The sequence below is a fragment of the Elephas maximus genome, chromosome 22 (genome assembly GCF_024166365.1).
Source record: "Elephas maximus indicus isolate mEleMax1 chromosome 22, mEleMax1 primary haplotype, whole genome shotgun sequence".
In the NCBI taxonomy this organism is placed as follows: Eukaryota; Metazoa; Chordata; class Mammalia; order Proboscidea; family Elephantidae; genus Elephas; species Elephas maximus.
In genome coordinates this window covers 66,921,896-66,938,578 of record NC_064840.1, presented here as the reverse complement: position 1 = coordinate 66,938,578, position 16,683 = coordinate 66,921,896, and the positions used below count along the sequence as shown (strand labels likewise).

At 47.3% G+C, this 16,683-nt stretch overlaps 1 protein-coding gene across 2 annotated transcripts; it reads right to left on the bottom strand.

Moving 5' to 3' along the window:
* Positions 1-4,908: 4,908 nt before the first annotated feature.
* Positions 4,909-13,628, bottom strand: DUSP26 (dual specificity phosphatase 26). Of its 2 annotated transcripts, XR_007514956.1 has the most exons (5): positions 13,320-13,628; positions 11,057-11,353; positions 8,140-8,354; positions 6,957-7,227; positions 4,909-6,384 (listed from the first exon to the last, which is right to left on the bottom strand). XR_007514956.1 is itself a non-coding variant. In XM_049866553.1 (4 exons), exons 2-4 carry the CDS (start codon positions 11,275-11,277, stop codon positions 7,028-7,030), a joined length of 636 nt encoding a protein of 211 aa, XP_049722510.1. In that variant the 5' UTR covers positions 11,278-11,353; positions 13,320-13,628; the 3' UTR covers positions 4,909-7,027. The 2 variants fall into 2 exon arrangements, 1 of the variants encoding a protein (XP_049722510.1); XM_049866553.1 differs by having other exon boundaries at positions 4,909-7,227.
* Positions 13,629-16,683: the final 3,055 nt, after the last annotated feature.

Below are 16,683 nucleotides of genomic sequence, written 5' to 3'. Positions count from 1 at the left end.
ACAAAGGAAGCAGGAGATTCAAGGGTTCTGCTTCTTGAAATTTTCTGGAGACACAGGTTCCTTTCTCTTTCTGCTTAGCTATGTCTTAAGATGTGTGCCTTGTTCATATGGTAGAAGCTGACTGACCAGTTCCACGTCTTACATTTCAACCCAAAGAACGGGTATGAAAGAGAGGAGTAACAAAATGTTTTTCTTTTAAGAATTAGAGAATTCCTTTTGTTCACTGTCCATTGGTTAGAAGTTAGTCACATGGTCACACTCATCTGCAAAGGATGTTGGGAAACGTAGTCTGTCTTTGGGCAGCCATGTGTCTGGCTAAAGTTCAGGCAGTTCTCTTACAAAAAGGAAGAAGAGAATTGAACCTATCAGATGCTTAGCAACCTCTTTCCATCAGAGTCCTGTTTTTGGCATTCTCTCTGTGAGTTCCAGACATTCACCTCTTTAACTCTCAGTTTTCTCATTTATAAAGTGGAGAGCTTGGACAAGATTGGCGATCTATAACTTTTTTTAGTAGTAGAATCTTTTTTTTTGGTAAATTTTTAAAAAAGGAAACTTCATGTATAAAATAAATAAAAATAGAGGGGCGTACTCGAATCCCAGTGGGGACCGTCTCCCTGTCCACCCTCCACATCACTGGCTTCCTTGAAAGTGATCTGAAACACTAGGGTTCTGGGAAGCACAGTCAGAAAATTGCTAAATGAGTTCTCTTGGACTCCTTCCAGTTCTGGTATTTTTGCGATTGTGGCCATTGAGCTCTGTCTGCGTCCTGAGCCGGGCTGGATCACAGCCTCATCTGGCTCGGTAGTTGGGAGGTTTTGTGCCTGGCAAGTATTGGCAAAGGAAAATGGCAGAGTGTTGTGGTCTGCCTCTGGTTTCCAACGGGGACTTAAGGAGCCTTGAGGAGCAGACTCTGTCTCCCTCCCCAGGTTAACATTTTTACTAGCCCTCTGGCCTTCCTCTCACCAGCCTGCCACTGGCCTCAGCTGGGATTAGGATCACAGGCTCTGTCAGGGTTGTGGACGGAGAATATGGATTTGCTCAGCCCTTTTTTTTTTGAACCCAGTTTGTGAATGAACTCCACGGACAAGAAGAAAAAACAAAAAACCAAACAAACCTGTTGCTGGCGAGTAGACTCTGACTCATAGTGACGAGAGGGGAGAATTAATCTCAGGATCTCTCAGGAATTCATATTACCTCAGGGAAAGTTACCTGAAAAAAAAGTGGGGGAGGGAAGGGGCAATGCATGGAAGACTGGTGCTGGGGTAGGGATGGTCATGGCGGGGGGTCATTCAGAAGCTGGCTTGTGGCTTTGGTAAACACATTCCGCTCCCTGCTTCCTAAGGCCAGGGCTTGGCCTCTTTCCACTTGCTTCCAAGGTTCCTTCCTGAGAGACTGGCTGTGCCAACTACCCTCTCCCAGGCCTGCTCTGGATGCAGAACAGGAATTTGGTTGGACTTAAGAGTCTGCCAAACCAAGGGAACAATTCTAGGCTTCTTTGAAGGCCAGTGACCACTGCCCACAAGCTAAGAACATTCCAAAATTGGCTGGGGGAGGGGTGAGGATTGGGGGAAGATGAGGGACAATGACCAAGCCTGGGCTTGTTAGAATGTGGACTATCTTTCTTACATTTCTGGCTAAGACATAGTGGTGGGGTTGCAGGCAAAGGTCTTAAGGAGCACAGCAGGCCCAGTGTGAGAAAGTAGGTCCTGACGGGAAGTGGTGGACTGGAGAGCAAGCACTTATCTGTCTAAATGGGACAGCCCTGACTCAGATTATTGTCATGTGTGAACGCAGGCTCATTGCTCTTTTCAACTTGGTAAGAGAAACTGAAAATCCGAATTTTATAAAAAGTTTTCTGGTTCCTGAAACACTGCACAAAACAAAGGCCCTTCTGCTGGTGGGTTTTGCTCTCAGGCATTTTGCAACCCCTGATTTAAAGCCCTTGCAAAGGTGTCCTCTTCGTGTACTTTTCTGTCACTAGCCCTCCCTTCTCAATTTGGAAAACCACGTTAGAAATTAGTCCAGGTGCTCTTGACCGGTGGCTAGATGTCTATGGGGCTTCTTCGAGAGTCAAGGGTCTTCCATTAGTTTCCTATGCTGCTGTAATAAAACCCACTGCCATCAAATCGATTCTGACTCATAGTGACCCTTCAGGACAAAGTAGAACCGCTCCATAGGGTTTCCAAGGAGCAGCTGGTAGATTTGAACTGCCGACATTTTGGTTAGCAGCTGTAGCACATAGCACACTGTAGCTCTTAACCACTGCGCTATAATGGCTTGGGCACTCAAATTCAGTCTCTTACAGTTCTGTAGGTCAGTTTTGACATGGATGTCACTGGGCTACAATCAAGGTGTCAAGTCGATTTCAACTCACAGTGACCCTATAGGACAGAGGAGAACTGCCCCCTAGGGTTTCCAAGGAGCGGCTGGTGGATTCGAACTGCAGACCTTTTGGTTAGCAGCCAGAGCTTTTAACTACTGTGCCACCAGGGCTCCTATCAAGGTGTCCGTAGGGTTATATTACTCTCTGGAGGCTCTAGAGAAAAATCTGTCTCCTTGCCTTTTCCCACTTCTAGAGGCCACCTGCATTCCTTGGGTTCATGGCTCTTATTACATCTTCAAAGCCAGCAATGGAGTTAGAGTCCTCAAGTCAAATCTCTTTTACAGCCAGAAAAGTTCCTCTCCGTTAAAGGATTCATGTGACTAGATCAGGTCCATCCAAGTAATCTGGGATAATTGCCCCATCTCAAGGTCTATAATTTTAATGACTTCTGAAAAGTCCCTTTTCATGGGTTCCAGGGATGAGGGTTGTAGACTAGGCTCCTCCCTGAAGTTTTGGATTTTTGGCTCCCTCCTCCAGCCTCCCATAAGAAGTCCTGCGGGGAGACATTAATGATAAACAGTTGATCTTTCCTTATAACCTGGCCTGTTCTCCCTCTATTCGTATCTTTTCTCTACAGTATCTGTTTCTAGCAAGGCCCGTCAGGGCAGCAATGCCCAGTTCTCCTAGCCAACCTAAGTCTTGGCTGTCTACCTGTCTGGTTACAGCACCATCTGCTACCCTGGGGCTCAAAAGCGGCAGTTTTCTCTTGGCAGCCTCTCCCTATGGAATTTCCCAACTGGGATTAGCTATAGGAGAGAAAGACTGGCAAACATTCCTTCCCCTCCCCAGGGACAGCAAAGGCTCCTGGGCCAGCCTCAAGAGCGTGAGTCAACATCACAATATCTGAGGCATGAAGGGAAGGGATGGGATGGCAAGACTGACTTGGAACTCAGCTCCACAGGGTTTAGGCTTAGCTAGCTGGAAGCACAGGATGAATTTAACAAGAACACATTTATTCCTGTTAACTTCCTAGTCTTTTACTTGGGTTCAAGGAGTCAACTGCCTAAGAACAGGATGGGGGAGGCTTTGACTTTTAACCTCAGTTTTGGTAGGTGGGAGGGAGACCCACCTGTGACATGTGTCACCCTAGCAACCTTGGAGGGTAGGGACTGGTTCTACTTGCGTGGTGACCAAGCTGTTGTCCCCATCTTTTCTCCCTTAACCCATATTGGTCCCTCTAGAAGACTAGATTTGAAAAGATAGGGCAATCTTCACTCAATTGATATCTCTGAAAATAATAATCAAAACAAATAACAGTGCAGCTGCCCAGTCTGAAGGTTTTGCAGGGGATTGGGGTGCATTGCTCGGCAGCAAATCCTGTACATCTTCCTGCCCCAGCACACACACACACACACACACACACTCTCACACACACTCTTAACTACAACCTTAAGTCATGGAGTTAGAGGAAGGCAAGTCATGGGAACATGATGGTGGTGCACAGAATACCCAGGTTTGAATTGTGCCTCTTCCATTCACTATGTGTGTCTTTGGGAAAATAACTTCATTTTCTCTTGTCCTAAACAATGATAGATCCCTGGTGGCACAGTGGTTAGGAGCTACGGCTGCTAACCAAAAGGTTGGCAGTTTGAATCCACCAGCTGCTCCTTGGAAATCCTATGAGAGTGGTTCTACTCTGTCCTATAGGGTGACCATGAGTCAGAATCAACTTGACTGCAATGGGTTTGGTTTTCTGCTTGTTTGTTTGTTTAAGCAATGATAATTACACCTACTTCACAGGGTTATTATAAGAATTAATATCTGTAAAGACAGAATAGTACCTGGGCATAGCTATAGCATGGCGTAATATGCTAAGTAATAAAAATATGAGTCCGTTATACTAAGTAGCTATATTTTTCTGCTAGAAGATAGAATTAAATTTTCAAGTTATTCACTATGATAAAAAGATCTAGGGGATTTAATTAAGGCACAGTCAGATTGAACAGATATAATAAAGGCTGTTGTTTACATTAGTAATGATATACTTTCCTGTTTTTAATTGCTATTAAGCAGATCCCAAGTCATAGCGATCCCGTGTATGCAGAGCGTATAGTTTCTAGGCTAGAACAAAGGAGGTGACGGTTCATACCATACCTAGAGTTGGTCCCCTTAAGAGCCTGAGCTCTTCTTGTGTTCTTTTTGGTTATATTTAAGGCCTCTCGCCTGGTGGTTTTATAAGGAATCAATGCATTTTATTTAGAACCAACATTTGTAATGGAGGTCTCATCCTGCCCCTTAGATAAATTGATCTCTTAACGGTAACCAGAATTCGAGATGCCAGCCAATATGTCACGGTGGTTTTCTATCTCTTAGGTCTCAGCTTGGAACATCAAGACCAGTTCTGGCTGCCACAGTTAGGTAGGGATAGCAAGGCTGATGGGAGAACTTGAAACGGGACAAATGTGGTCTGTTGGAAAGAACCTCAGATGTTAGGCTGGGATGGCAGGACACAGGAGCCATGATAGTTGGTGTCACACGATGTAAGGGGCTGTCACCAAAGAAAGAACATATACCAAACACTGTTCTCAGGACTTTATTATCTGATTAAATTATCATAACCAACCTGTGGAAGTAGGCAAACTATGGCCAGTAGATAGACAGAGAAGAGGAAAGGGGTCTTGCCCAAATTCCATAATCCGTGGGTGTTACATCCAAGTCAGGGATCCTAAGCTGCCCAATACTAAAGGCCAAGGTCTTTCAGCTGCATCTCACTACCACAGTAACATTACATGTCTGTAAGGCAGAGCTTTCCCCCATATTTACAGCTGTGTAAAACGGTGTGGGAATTCTGCAGCCGTGCACAGTCTTCAAAGATGCTGAAACGAACACTTGACGACTACCGTCGATGATATTAAAAAGGCAATTTATTCACGTTCCTGGGTGGTGCACGTGGTTAACATACCCAGCTGCTAACTGAAAGGTTGGAGGTTCAAGTCCACCCAGAAGCACCTTGGGAGAATATCCTGATGATCTACTTCTGAAAAACCAGCCACTGAAAACCTGTGGAGCACAGTTCTACTCTGACACACATAGGGTTGCCATGAGTCTGAACTGACTCCACAGCATTTTTTTTTTTTTTTTTTTTTGGTAAATCACTCATGCCTTTTTAAAGCAGACATGTATAATCAATGAAGCGACTGTCCAACTTAAGGATACTGAGTTTCTATACTTTTGCGTTGGGTATACACTCTAGATAGTGATCCTCCTGGTTTTTTTTTTTTTCACTTCCATATCCATTCCACCTCCCTGTCTCAAGCAAGCAGATAGCCTGTTCTGGGAACAAGCCTACAGAGCGGGGTATGGTGGCAGTTTGGATAACAGAAATAGCCAGCTACTCTCTCTGGCTGCTGAGTCTAATTTTTGACTAAGTTTACTAGGGAGATTTTGGTACATTCCTCTCAGGCAAACCTGTAAAGATTAGGAGAGGAAGCAATTATCCCATTTTTTCTGCCCTAACCCTCCATACCTTGCCACCAGGAAAACCCAACCCCCTGAAAGGAGTGTAGATTTAGAACTAATATCCCACCAGAATGGGGGCTTGATATAGAAATCTGGCTGAGTTTTCAAAAATAAATTTACACTTCTTACACACCTGAGCATATGAAAATTTTTTTTTTTTTTTTTTTTTTTAAGGGAGACTATTTTAAGCTTGGGAGGTGGAGGGTGTGGCCTCTGAGCAACAAGTCACCTAAACGTTTGCCAACCTGACGTTCTCTGTCCTCTGCTGCCCCTATGTGGACATGGATGGAAATAACATCTCAAGGACTAGCCTGCTGCGGGAGCACGAAATTGAATTTAGGAGAAGCGGCGCCTCAGTAAGAACTGGTGGAGGGAGGCTTAAAGGCTGGTGGAAGCTTATTACCCATTCGAGGGAGTCAGGAATTGTTGTCATCCTCAGCAAGGCTGGTGCTCCCAGGGGAGAAGTGCAGAACTCTTTCAAACAGTCAATCACTTCAAGAGGCTCTATTCGTGTCCACCATCTTTATTTTTCCTGGAGACACCTGGAGCCGGTAAGCAACTAATCATCTAAATGATCTCCATCTGCACCTCTGTATTTCTTGGCCACTAGCAGCACCCACAGGCACGATGCCAACCCTCCTAATCCTACTCTGTCTATGCTTGGAGTAACAAGACCGTGTGTGGGTTTCTCCCTCTGGTTTCACAGCTTTTAACACCATCTCTTCACCGTCTGTCTCTACACTACTGTCTCCACAGGGTGCTACACCATCACAGCCATGCTTGCTGCACCCCAGCTGCACAGACACAGGACAGTGATGGCCCTTCTGTTTTAATAAGCAAGGAGGGAGGGAAACACTTGGGCACAAAGAGGGGAAGGGACTTTGAATTGCTGGGTGTACCCTGGGTGGAATCCAGGGGTGTTCGAATCCCAGAACCATCTTCCACCTGCAGACTAGCTGCTTCCTTCCCTGGTCAACCCCCTCCTGAGCCCCCACCACACTGCTCAGCTTCACTCCCCATCCCCTCCCAACCAAGAGGAAGAGTGGCTGAGCCCCAGCCTCTCTTGCTCCTGCCCACAGGAGAGGATGGGTTCTCTGGGCTGCCTGCTACCTACCACCTGGGCCTCATCTCTCCAGCTGGGAGCCAGGGACCCACAGGCCTGGTATGACCTCCTCCTCCGTCTCCTCATGCCTCCAGACCCTGCCGCAGCCTGCGGTCCAGGGCCAGGAGCTGCCTCAAGAAGCCCCGGTTGGGGATGATGCCTCGGTGGTCCTTGACTTTCTTGATGGCCTCCACAAGGGTGAGGTGGTGGTACAGCATGAGGTAGGCCAGCACCAGGGTAGCGGACCGGCTGACTCCCACAGCACAGTGCACCAGGATCTTCCCTGTAGGAATAGACACATGAGACAGGTGTGAGAGCACTGGTGGTGGCCTGGAGGAGGTGGGGACAGGGCTGCATGGACAGGTGATGAGGAAAACAGGTGAGCAGAGGTGCCTGTAGACAGGATGAAGGTAAATGGGGAGAGGTCTAGGCAGAATGAGGTGAAGAACCTGCAGTAGCTGAGTGTCTGCAAATCTGAAAAGGGCTCAGAGGTGGAGATACATCACTGTTCTAAACCAGCATTGCACAGAGTAGGCATTCAGTGCACAGTTGTTGAGTGGATCAATAGAAAATACCCTTGAATCTAACCTGACCCCTTTTCTGTCTCCCTCACCTTTGCATCCAGTTGTTTCTCTCAACCATTTATTTTGGGGGCGTTCAATATATTTTTACTGATATTTTTCCTGACCACTAAAATACGACACGCTTAAGATAAAAATGGGAGTCCTGGTGGCGTAGTGGTTAAGAGCTTGGCTGCTAACCAAAAGGTTCGTAGTTCAAATCCACCAGCTGCTCCTTAGAAACCCTCTGAGGCAGTTCTACTCTGTCCTATAGGGTCGCTATGAGTCAAAATTGACTCGATGGTACCTAACAACACCAGCACAGTAAAAATAATGGGAAAGTAGAGAAATATGTAAAGAAGCAAGAAATTAAAAAAAAAAAAAAAATCACCCATAATTTCACTTCCCAAAAGTGACCTGCCATTCTTAAGATTTTGGATAATTTCCTTCTAGTCTTTTTGTGTATTGACTTGAAAAACAAAACACATGGTTGAGAGAATACTATAGAAACAAGTTAACACTATATACTGAGCATCTTCTCCAGTCATTAAAATCTCTCTCCATCCTTCAACCCTTGGGCTTTTCCCTAACTCAGTGTCCATTGTTCTTTCCCCCTTCTTGGTTTCCCCACCTACCTCCTGGCTGGCTCAGTGCCCGATGGATGAAGTCGGCAGCCGTCTGGAAATGGATGCTCATGTCAAAGGCTGGCGAGTCATGGGCCTCGACGCCCAGGTAGCGGATACCCAGCCCCTCATAGGCCTCAGGTGTGCCTCGCCACTTGCTGTGTGAGGCGTTGAGGACGTGGGTGATGCCCAGACGACGAAGCTCCCGGCGGTTGTTAGCTATGTCCCTGCATTGAGTGGAAACGTTAGAGGGAGGGTGGGAAGAGTCCTTGTCCACACCCTGTCAACTCCCTAGATAATACCATTGGCTCCAGGCCTTTAACTGAGGAGTAATGACCTCATGTACAACCCGTACATACACTAAGAGGCAGTTATTCGAACAGAACAAGGGGATACTGCATGGTTTAAGATCAGGAAATGTGTGTGTAAGGGTTGCATCCTTTTACCATACTTATTCCATCTGTATGCTGATCAAATAATCCAAGAAGCTGAACTATATGAAGAAGAATACGACGTCAGAATTGGAGGAAGACTCATTAACAACCTGCATTATGCACATGACACAACCTTGTTTGCTAAAAGTGAAGAGGACTTGAAGCATTTACTGATGAAGATCAAAGACTACAACCTTCAGGGTGGACTACACCTTAACATAAAGAAAACAAAAATTCTCACAACTGGGCCAATAAGTAACATCATGATAAATGGAGAAAAGATTGAAGTTGTCAAGGATTTCATTTTACTTGGATCTACAATCAATGGTCATGGAAGCAGCAGTCAATAAATCAAGTGACATATTGTATTTGGCAAATCCGCTGCAAAAGGCCTCTTTAAAGTATTAAAAAGAAGTCACCTAGAGGACTAAGGTGCACCTAGCCAGGCCATGGTGTTTTCAATCAACTCATATGCATGGAAAGGCTGGACAATGAATAAAGAAGACCGAAGAATTGATGCTTTTGAATTATGGTTTTGGCTATGAATATTGAACGTACCACGGACTGCCAGAAGAATGAACAGATCCGTCTTGGAAGAAGTACAGCCAGAATGCTCCTTAGAAGTGAGGATGGTGAGACTTTGTCTCATGTACTTTGGACATGCTATCAGGAGGGACCAGTCCCTGGAGAAGGACACCATGCTTGGTACAGTAGAGGGTCAGTGAAAAAGAGGAAACCCTTCTATGAGATGGATTGAAACAGTGGCTGCAACAATGGAGTCAGGTGAGGATGGCACAGGACCTGGCAGGGTTTTGTTCTCTTGTACATAGGGTCACTGTGAGTCAGAACTGACTCAATGGCACCTAACAACAACAACAATGGCCCAGAATGAAGGAACCAAGATGGGCAATGACCTGAAGTCTTGTCCTGTGAGGAATGATTGGGAGTATTGGGGATTTTTACCTGGAGAAGAGAAAACTATTGGGGTGAGCAATAGCCATAAGAAAATCTCAAAAGATGCTCTGAGGAAGTGGGACTTTACTTGATCTGTAGGCTTCTAAAGGGTACGAGTAGGGTCAAAGGATTGACACTCCAGGGAAACAGATTTCCGTACCATGTAGAAAAATGTGTTCCAACAGTGAAATCTCCCTGAAGAAAGATGGGACTGCCTTGGGATAGAGTAATTCTCCTGTCACCAGCATATTTAGACAGAGAGGAGAGGGAATCAGCATTCAGGAATGGCTGTTGCAGAGGGGATCTGAACATGCTGGTGAGCTGTTGGATCAGCTCACACTTAATATCCCTGCAAACCTTAGGATTCTATGCTTGTGGCACTTGCTCCCACACCTAGCTCCCCCATTACTTCATCCTGCCTTTGACACCCAGAATCCTTGTATGTTGTACTAGTTATTCCATGTCTCACATTTACCCTGTCGTATGATGTCACCTTCAGGTGTTTGACTCATACGCTTCAGCTTAGTAGTACACACCTGTCAGGCAACGTGGTCATATCTCAGAGCAAACATCGTGTCCCATGCAAACTGCCTAAGTAGAAAGACCACTGAACTTGAACTTCCAAGTTCTGGCTCTGCTACTTACAACCCACGTGACCTTGGGCCAGTCACAACTTCTCTGAGCTTCAGTTTCCTCATCTGAAACCTCCGGATAGTGCTACCTACCTCACAAGGCTGTTGTGAAGGTTAAGGGAGGGAATGCATGTGAAAAACTCCTTGTGAACTATAAAGCCCTTGCGAGAGAGAAGTGTGGACTACTCTTCTTTGGATATTCTCTCCACAGCCACATCTTTTTTTTTTTTAATTTATTGTGCTTTAGGTGAAAGTTTATAGCTCAAGTTAATTTCTCATACAAACATTATATACATATTGTTATATGACCCTAGTTGCAATCCCTATAATGTGACAGTACACTCCTCCCTTCCACCCTGAGTTTCCTGTGTCCATTCAACCAGCTTGTATCCCTTTCTGCCTTCTCATCCTGCCTCTGGACAGGAGCCGCCCATTTAGTCTCGACCACAGCCCCGCCTTGCAGAATCTTTGCACACACTACTGTTTCACTTGGTCTCCAGAAGAACCCCTTCAGTTTACTACCCACTCACCCTGGCTCCCATTTATTGCCTCTTTCTAAAATCTTAGCACAATACTTGGAAGGTCAGAGAAATCATCTCTTGTGCCTGACACATAGCATTAACACTCAACAAATATTTTCTAACTTAGTGAGATTATTACTTGAACAGAGTCTTTCTGTCCAGAGTTAGATATATCAATAATCCTGCCCAAACTCCCCCAAACCCTCCAGGCTCTACTTCTTGCCCAAATACCTCCCCTTCTCAATCCTCAACCTGGAGCCAAAGACACAACTCAGTGCCTTTCTGCCATCCATCTCCTTTCATCTTGTGCACGTACACACACACACACACACACACACACATACATGCACACAGGCTCAGCTGTGGCACCAGCCTGCCAGGTACATACTGGTCTCCGAGGTAGAGGCCTGGCCAGACCTCATCAGCGTGGTTACAGGCCGTCTTCCCTGTGTAGAGGAGTCTCTCCAATTCAAAGACATTGAGGAAGGGATGTTGAACAGCTGGCATCTCCTCCAGGGCCCCTCTAGTGCGAACAGGAGACCTTGAGCTACTCCGGGAGAAGCGGGCCATAAAAGTCATGGAAGCCCAGAGCCAGTTACCAGGGCACATCTTAGAGGCAGCAGAAACAGTGGCAGCTGCAGGGGCTGCTGTGGTCGTGATGGGGTTGGTCACCAGGTAGCTGTTGCTGGAAGAGGAAAGAACGTGAGACACACCTGCATGAGTCCAGAGCAGCTGCTTTCTTTCCTACCAGGTGGGCTGGTCCCTGGGGAGGAGATTCTCAAGGGAAGGAAGGTAAGCCTGGCCCCATGGGGCCTCCAGGATTGCCCTTCCTTTCCAGCTGAGAGCTGCGGTGGTTCCTTTAGCACTGCTCTTTGGCTGTGTCACGCAAGGAGGTGGGAGAGTCACATGTCCTTGTTTACGGGGAGAGGGAGCTACCCAGCTGCTGGGTTTTTGCTCTACTCCCTCCCCACCCCTCCTCCCAATACACAGACATAAACATGCACACAAACATTTGGTATTTGGGTGCAGCGCCTACTGCTGGGGCTCTTGCCAACTCGATTCTGGGTCTCATCTGCTTGGGGCTACAGGCAGAGAGCCTAGGGAGCTGGGATGGGGTTGGGGTAATTTTGGACTCATCCAGAGAGAATTAGCAGGTAGACAACAGCAGCTGAGGCCATGACATAGGCCAGGCCTGCCTCCTCAGTGCCAGCAAGGTGGGCTGCCTCAACCTGTGCCCGCTTGCTGCTGCCTCAGAGGTCAGCCAGGCATGGCGAGTGTGTGGTGGTGGATGGGGCAATCGGGGAGGGGACAGCAATTAAGAAGAAAAGTAAGCTGCTGAAAACTACTTGCTGAATGCATGAGTGAATGGAAGGAGGTGCCAAACTCGGTGCACAACCGGGCAAACCAGCCTCCTTTGATCAGCATAAGGACGCTAATGATCAAACCTCATCTCTAATATGAGAATTTCTGAGTCTACTAAGCAGGGTTGGAGTGACATGTGCATGTGTGTGTGTGGGGGGGGGCAGGACAGGAGGGGGCTGGGAGGAGAAGGAAACAGAAGAATGAGGGATCTTGCTAGACCCAGGGTCTCAGAGGGTCAGAATTACCATTTGTGTTGCTGTTGGCATCAAGTGACCCTGCGTGGAACTCTGGGTTGGCAACCAGGGGCTTAGCTGGTGTGCCTCAGACTCCCTGCTGGCAGCTGGCCCTTCAGAAAGTGGGATCAAGCTTGGGCTACAGGGCTGAGCCTGCAAAGGTCCAGCCTTTGAGACTTGCGCTGGGACCTTTGGACAGAGAGGCGACTGTGGCAGGGCCGACACCCAGCCTCCTTGGGCACCTATGGTCCTGCCTGCTTAAAAGGCTGAGCTTGTCGGCAGGATTCCCCCCTCCCTCTCTTCCCTGCCTTCTGGCTTAGGGGACCTCAGACCACTGTCCAGCAGTGAGAGGCCATCTTTGTCCATGCCCACACCCTGCCTCCCCATGGCACCCTCACCCAGGGCCCAGCTCTCCCTTTCCCCAAGAGCCAGGAGACAGCAAGCACTTACAGGGCATAAGAAGCAGGGACGTTAGGATGAGGACTGGTGAGGGGAGGCTGGATCTTAGGGTGTTTAGGGAGAGAGATTTTTTTCAATGGCTGGGTCAGAGGGAGCACAGCAATATAGCCCTGTGGCCATCACCACTGCCAGGACCACCATCATCATCACCATCATCACCTTTTCTCTGCAGGTCTAAAGACCTCGACCTTTCACCCCCAAACAGATCCTTCTGCCTCTGAGATGAGGAATGTAAGAGGAAGCAGGAAGGAGACCAGGTCCAGGAAGGAGCTTCACGGGACTCCTTTTCCTTGGAGCTGGTGAAGGCCCGTTAGGTCCCGGGATACACCCTTCAGCGTTCTCCAATCCCATCAGCCGCCTTTCAGGGGCCCTGTCTGCCACCCCTCCCTCCGTCTGCTGTCTCGGTAGTAACAGGTTCATGGCGTCGCCCCAGCCCTTGCCAAGGCAGCCAGCGCAGCGCTGAGGGTGCAGGGCGACAGCCCAGCAGAGCAGGCTCGCTGGCTCGGCCCCATGCTCCCTTCCCTGTCCCCACCTCCCCGCAGCCTCCCCCGGCCTCGCAGGCCAGCCGGGGGGCACCAGCCCGCCGTGGCCCCCTACCTTGCGGGAGCGGCGCGCGGGGTCTCAGTGGCGAAGGTGGCTCGCAGGCGCAGGCAGCCCCACCGCCATGACTCTCTCCCGCGGTTCCCGCAGCTGCCCCCACCCCGTCGCCGCCGCCACCGCCGAGGCTGCCACTGCCAGGGACCGGGTGATGGATTAGCATCTATTTTTAAGCCATGACATGCACGTCGAAGCAGGTTTCACATCACCGTGTGTGTTGGTGACACGCAGCGACACAGTCCCCTCCCAGTGGTCCGAGTCGACACGTAGCGTGGGCTCCTTTACGGCCCCTCCCCATCAGCCCGCGCGTGTTTACAGAACAGAGCCCCACACGGCTGGAGCAGCACCACCACGCACACAGATAGGGGTGTGTGTGTGTGTGTGTGTGTGTGTGTGTGTGTGCTTTCTGTAGCTGTTCCAATGACAAAGCTGATTGCCTAAAGATTACATTATGCAAGTCTTACACACACACAGTATCTTACACACACACACACACCTCTCCCAGACAGAATTAATTACATAGAAATGATTATGCAAGCTCACATGTAGGCTCCTCACCCTCAGGAAATTCATGTCCTAAATAACAATATTTAGTAACCCTTACTAAGCACTTAATATATCCCTTTGTGCAGGGGGGCTGAGGGCACCCTTCCTCGGCAGCTAACTACAACAACGGCAGTAACAATACTCTAGGTGCTTCATGGTATCCTAACTCATTTATCCTCACCTCAGGTCTATGAGGTGGTGGTGGTTAGTTCCCATCGAATTGATCCTGACTTACCATGATCCCCTGTGCTCAGAGAACTGTTCCACAGAAATTTCAAAGCATCAGACAGGTGTTATTATCACCCACATTTTAGGGAGGGGGACATGAGGCACAGAGTGGCTAAGTAATTTACCTGGGTCACCCAGCTACTTGCTGGGAGAGCTGAATTTCATACCCTGGCACTCCTGTAAACCGGTGTTCCTGATGTGGGCCTCACACACAACAGAACATGCAGGATGGACTTCATTCAGAAAGACTTTTCCACCCGCTCAGCTTGTAGCGACCCTGACTTTCCCCCAACTCCTGAAGAAATTAAAGCCTAGGGTCATGTACTGCCTTGTGATGATATTTGTCTTCACTTGCTTTTCTATTCCAATTAAAATCACCTTGAAGGCAGGCACTGTGTTGCTTCCCCAGTGCCAAGTGCATTGTGTGATTTGGGAGGCTGGGGGAGAGGGGTCTCAATGTTTATTATTAGCTGGTGCTGTTGAGAACCAGGAGGACTCAGACTGTCTCGCTGGAGTAAGGCAGGAGGTGGATAATGTCAGGCTGGACCTGGACTAGGATGTAAAGATGGTATCCACTGTAGCTGATATCAGGATTGACCACATTCCTGGCAGGGGTGACAGATTAAGCTTTGATCTTTGGGTCACAGAAAATACCAGCCAAAAGGACGCAATCCCTGGGTCAGTCCTGCGGGAAAGAAAAGATTCCAGCACAGGCTGCCATCTAAGATTAACTGACCTCCCGGCCTTTTATTGTATTGAGAAGCAAGCTCAGGTCCTTCACGTCTACCTGTGCCTTCCTGGAGTGGCAGTCTCCATGAAGAAATGAAAACTTCATCATTTTCAACAGATACTTGACCTGGGAAGTTTGAAATTTTAATTTGTAGTATCCAGGGCAACCCAGTTAAAAAAATCATCACCATCAAATTGTGAAAGAGAACGTATTATTAAAATAAACTCATTTTAAGTGACAAAGTGTTTCAGGTAGGTAGGTTAAGAGGATATTATAAATGAACTTGATCTGAATATTTAGCAAGACTTCTATTTCAACCCTGTGTTGCATTTATTATTATTATTATTTTTTTTTTTTTTGGCAGAAAGCTGGAAAATATTTAAAGCACGTGTGGACAATATGGACAAATGTTTACAGACAACCAAGGAGATGCCCATGATCCCCATCTCCATGGCAAGCTTTTCCAGGGGTCAGCCTACAGCCCAAGTGGCCTATTATTTTTCTCAGTAACTAGGGGGTTTGTTTTGTTTCCACCAGACTGACCCCATGTGTGCAGAGTAGAACTGCTCCGCAGGGTTTTCAAGACTGTGACCTTTCGGAAGCAAATCATAAGGCCTGTCTTCTGAGGTGCCTCTGGGTGGGTTTGAACTGCCAACCTTTCAGCTAGTAGTTCAGTGCTTAACTGTTTACACATGTTTACATGGAACCTCAAGTCTGGCTGAAAAGGAGAAAGGAGAATGGAGGAATGAGCTAGCAGGGAGGAGGTAGCGGAGAAGGCAAGACAGAAAAGGGGAGGAAGGAAAAAGAAATAGCAGGTATTGACAATTTTTTGCCTGCTAATTCCTTGTGTTTCACATATATCATCTAATTTAATCCCACCAGCTTCTTCCTGTCCCATTGCTGTTGAGTCAATTTTGAACCATAGAGACCCTATAGGACAGGGTAGAACTGTCCCATATGGTTTCCAAGGTTGTAATTTTTACAAAAGCAGACTGTTACCTCTTACTCCATGGAGCAGTTGCTGGGTTGGAACCACCAACTTTCGGTGAGCACTTAACCACTATGCTACGAGGGCTCTTACCAGCTTCTTAGGGGGTATTATATATATATATTAAAAAAACAAAACCCAGTGCTGTCAAGTTGATTCCGACTCATAGTGACCCTATAGGACAATTATATATATATATACAGAGAGGGAGAGAGAGGCATGGCTAGATACACTACACTGGGATGAATAGACCAGAGATGGAAAAATGAGACCACTGAAAGATGTGAATAGATTTCAAAATGATCTTCAAAGAAATGATCCTTTCCCTCACCAAATAATTAAATAAACATAGAGGGAAGGACAAGTTCAGTAAGAGTAGAGTGAAAAAACAAAACAAACAAACCTAAAATGAAAATGAGGAAGAAAACCAGTAAATATACGCTAAATGGTAATTCTAAGTGCTATCATTTAACTATGGGCCGACTGGGTACTGTGCTAAATGCTTTACTACTTTAGCTAATTTAGTCCCATACCAGTTTAGCCCTCCAGTCAACTTCATTCAGATTCATAGTGACCCTATACTGACACTATAGGACAGAATAAAACTGCCCCATAGGGTTTTCAAGGAGGGCTGGTGGATTTGAACTGCCGACCTTTTGGTTAGCAGCTGAATGCTTAACCACTGCACCACTAGGGCTCCAATTTAATTCCCATAAAGTAAAAAACAAAAACAAAAGCAAACCCATTGCCCTCGAGTTGATTTCTACTCACAGCGACCCTATGGGACAGGGTGGAACTGCCCTGTAGGGTTTCCAAGGAGCACCTGGTGGATTTGAACACCACTGACTTTTTGGTTAGCAGACGTAGCACAC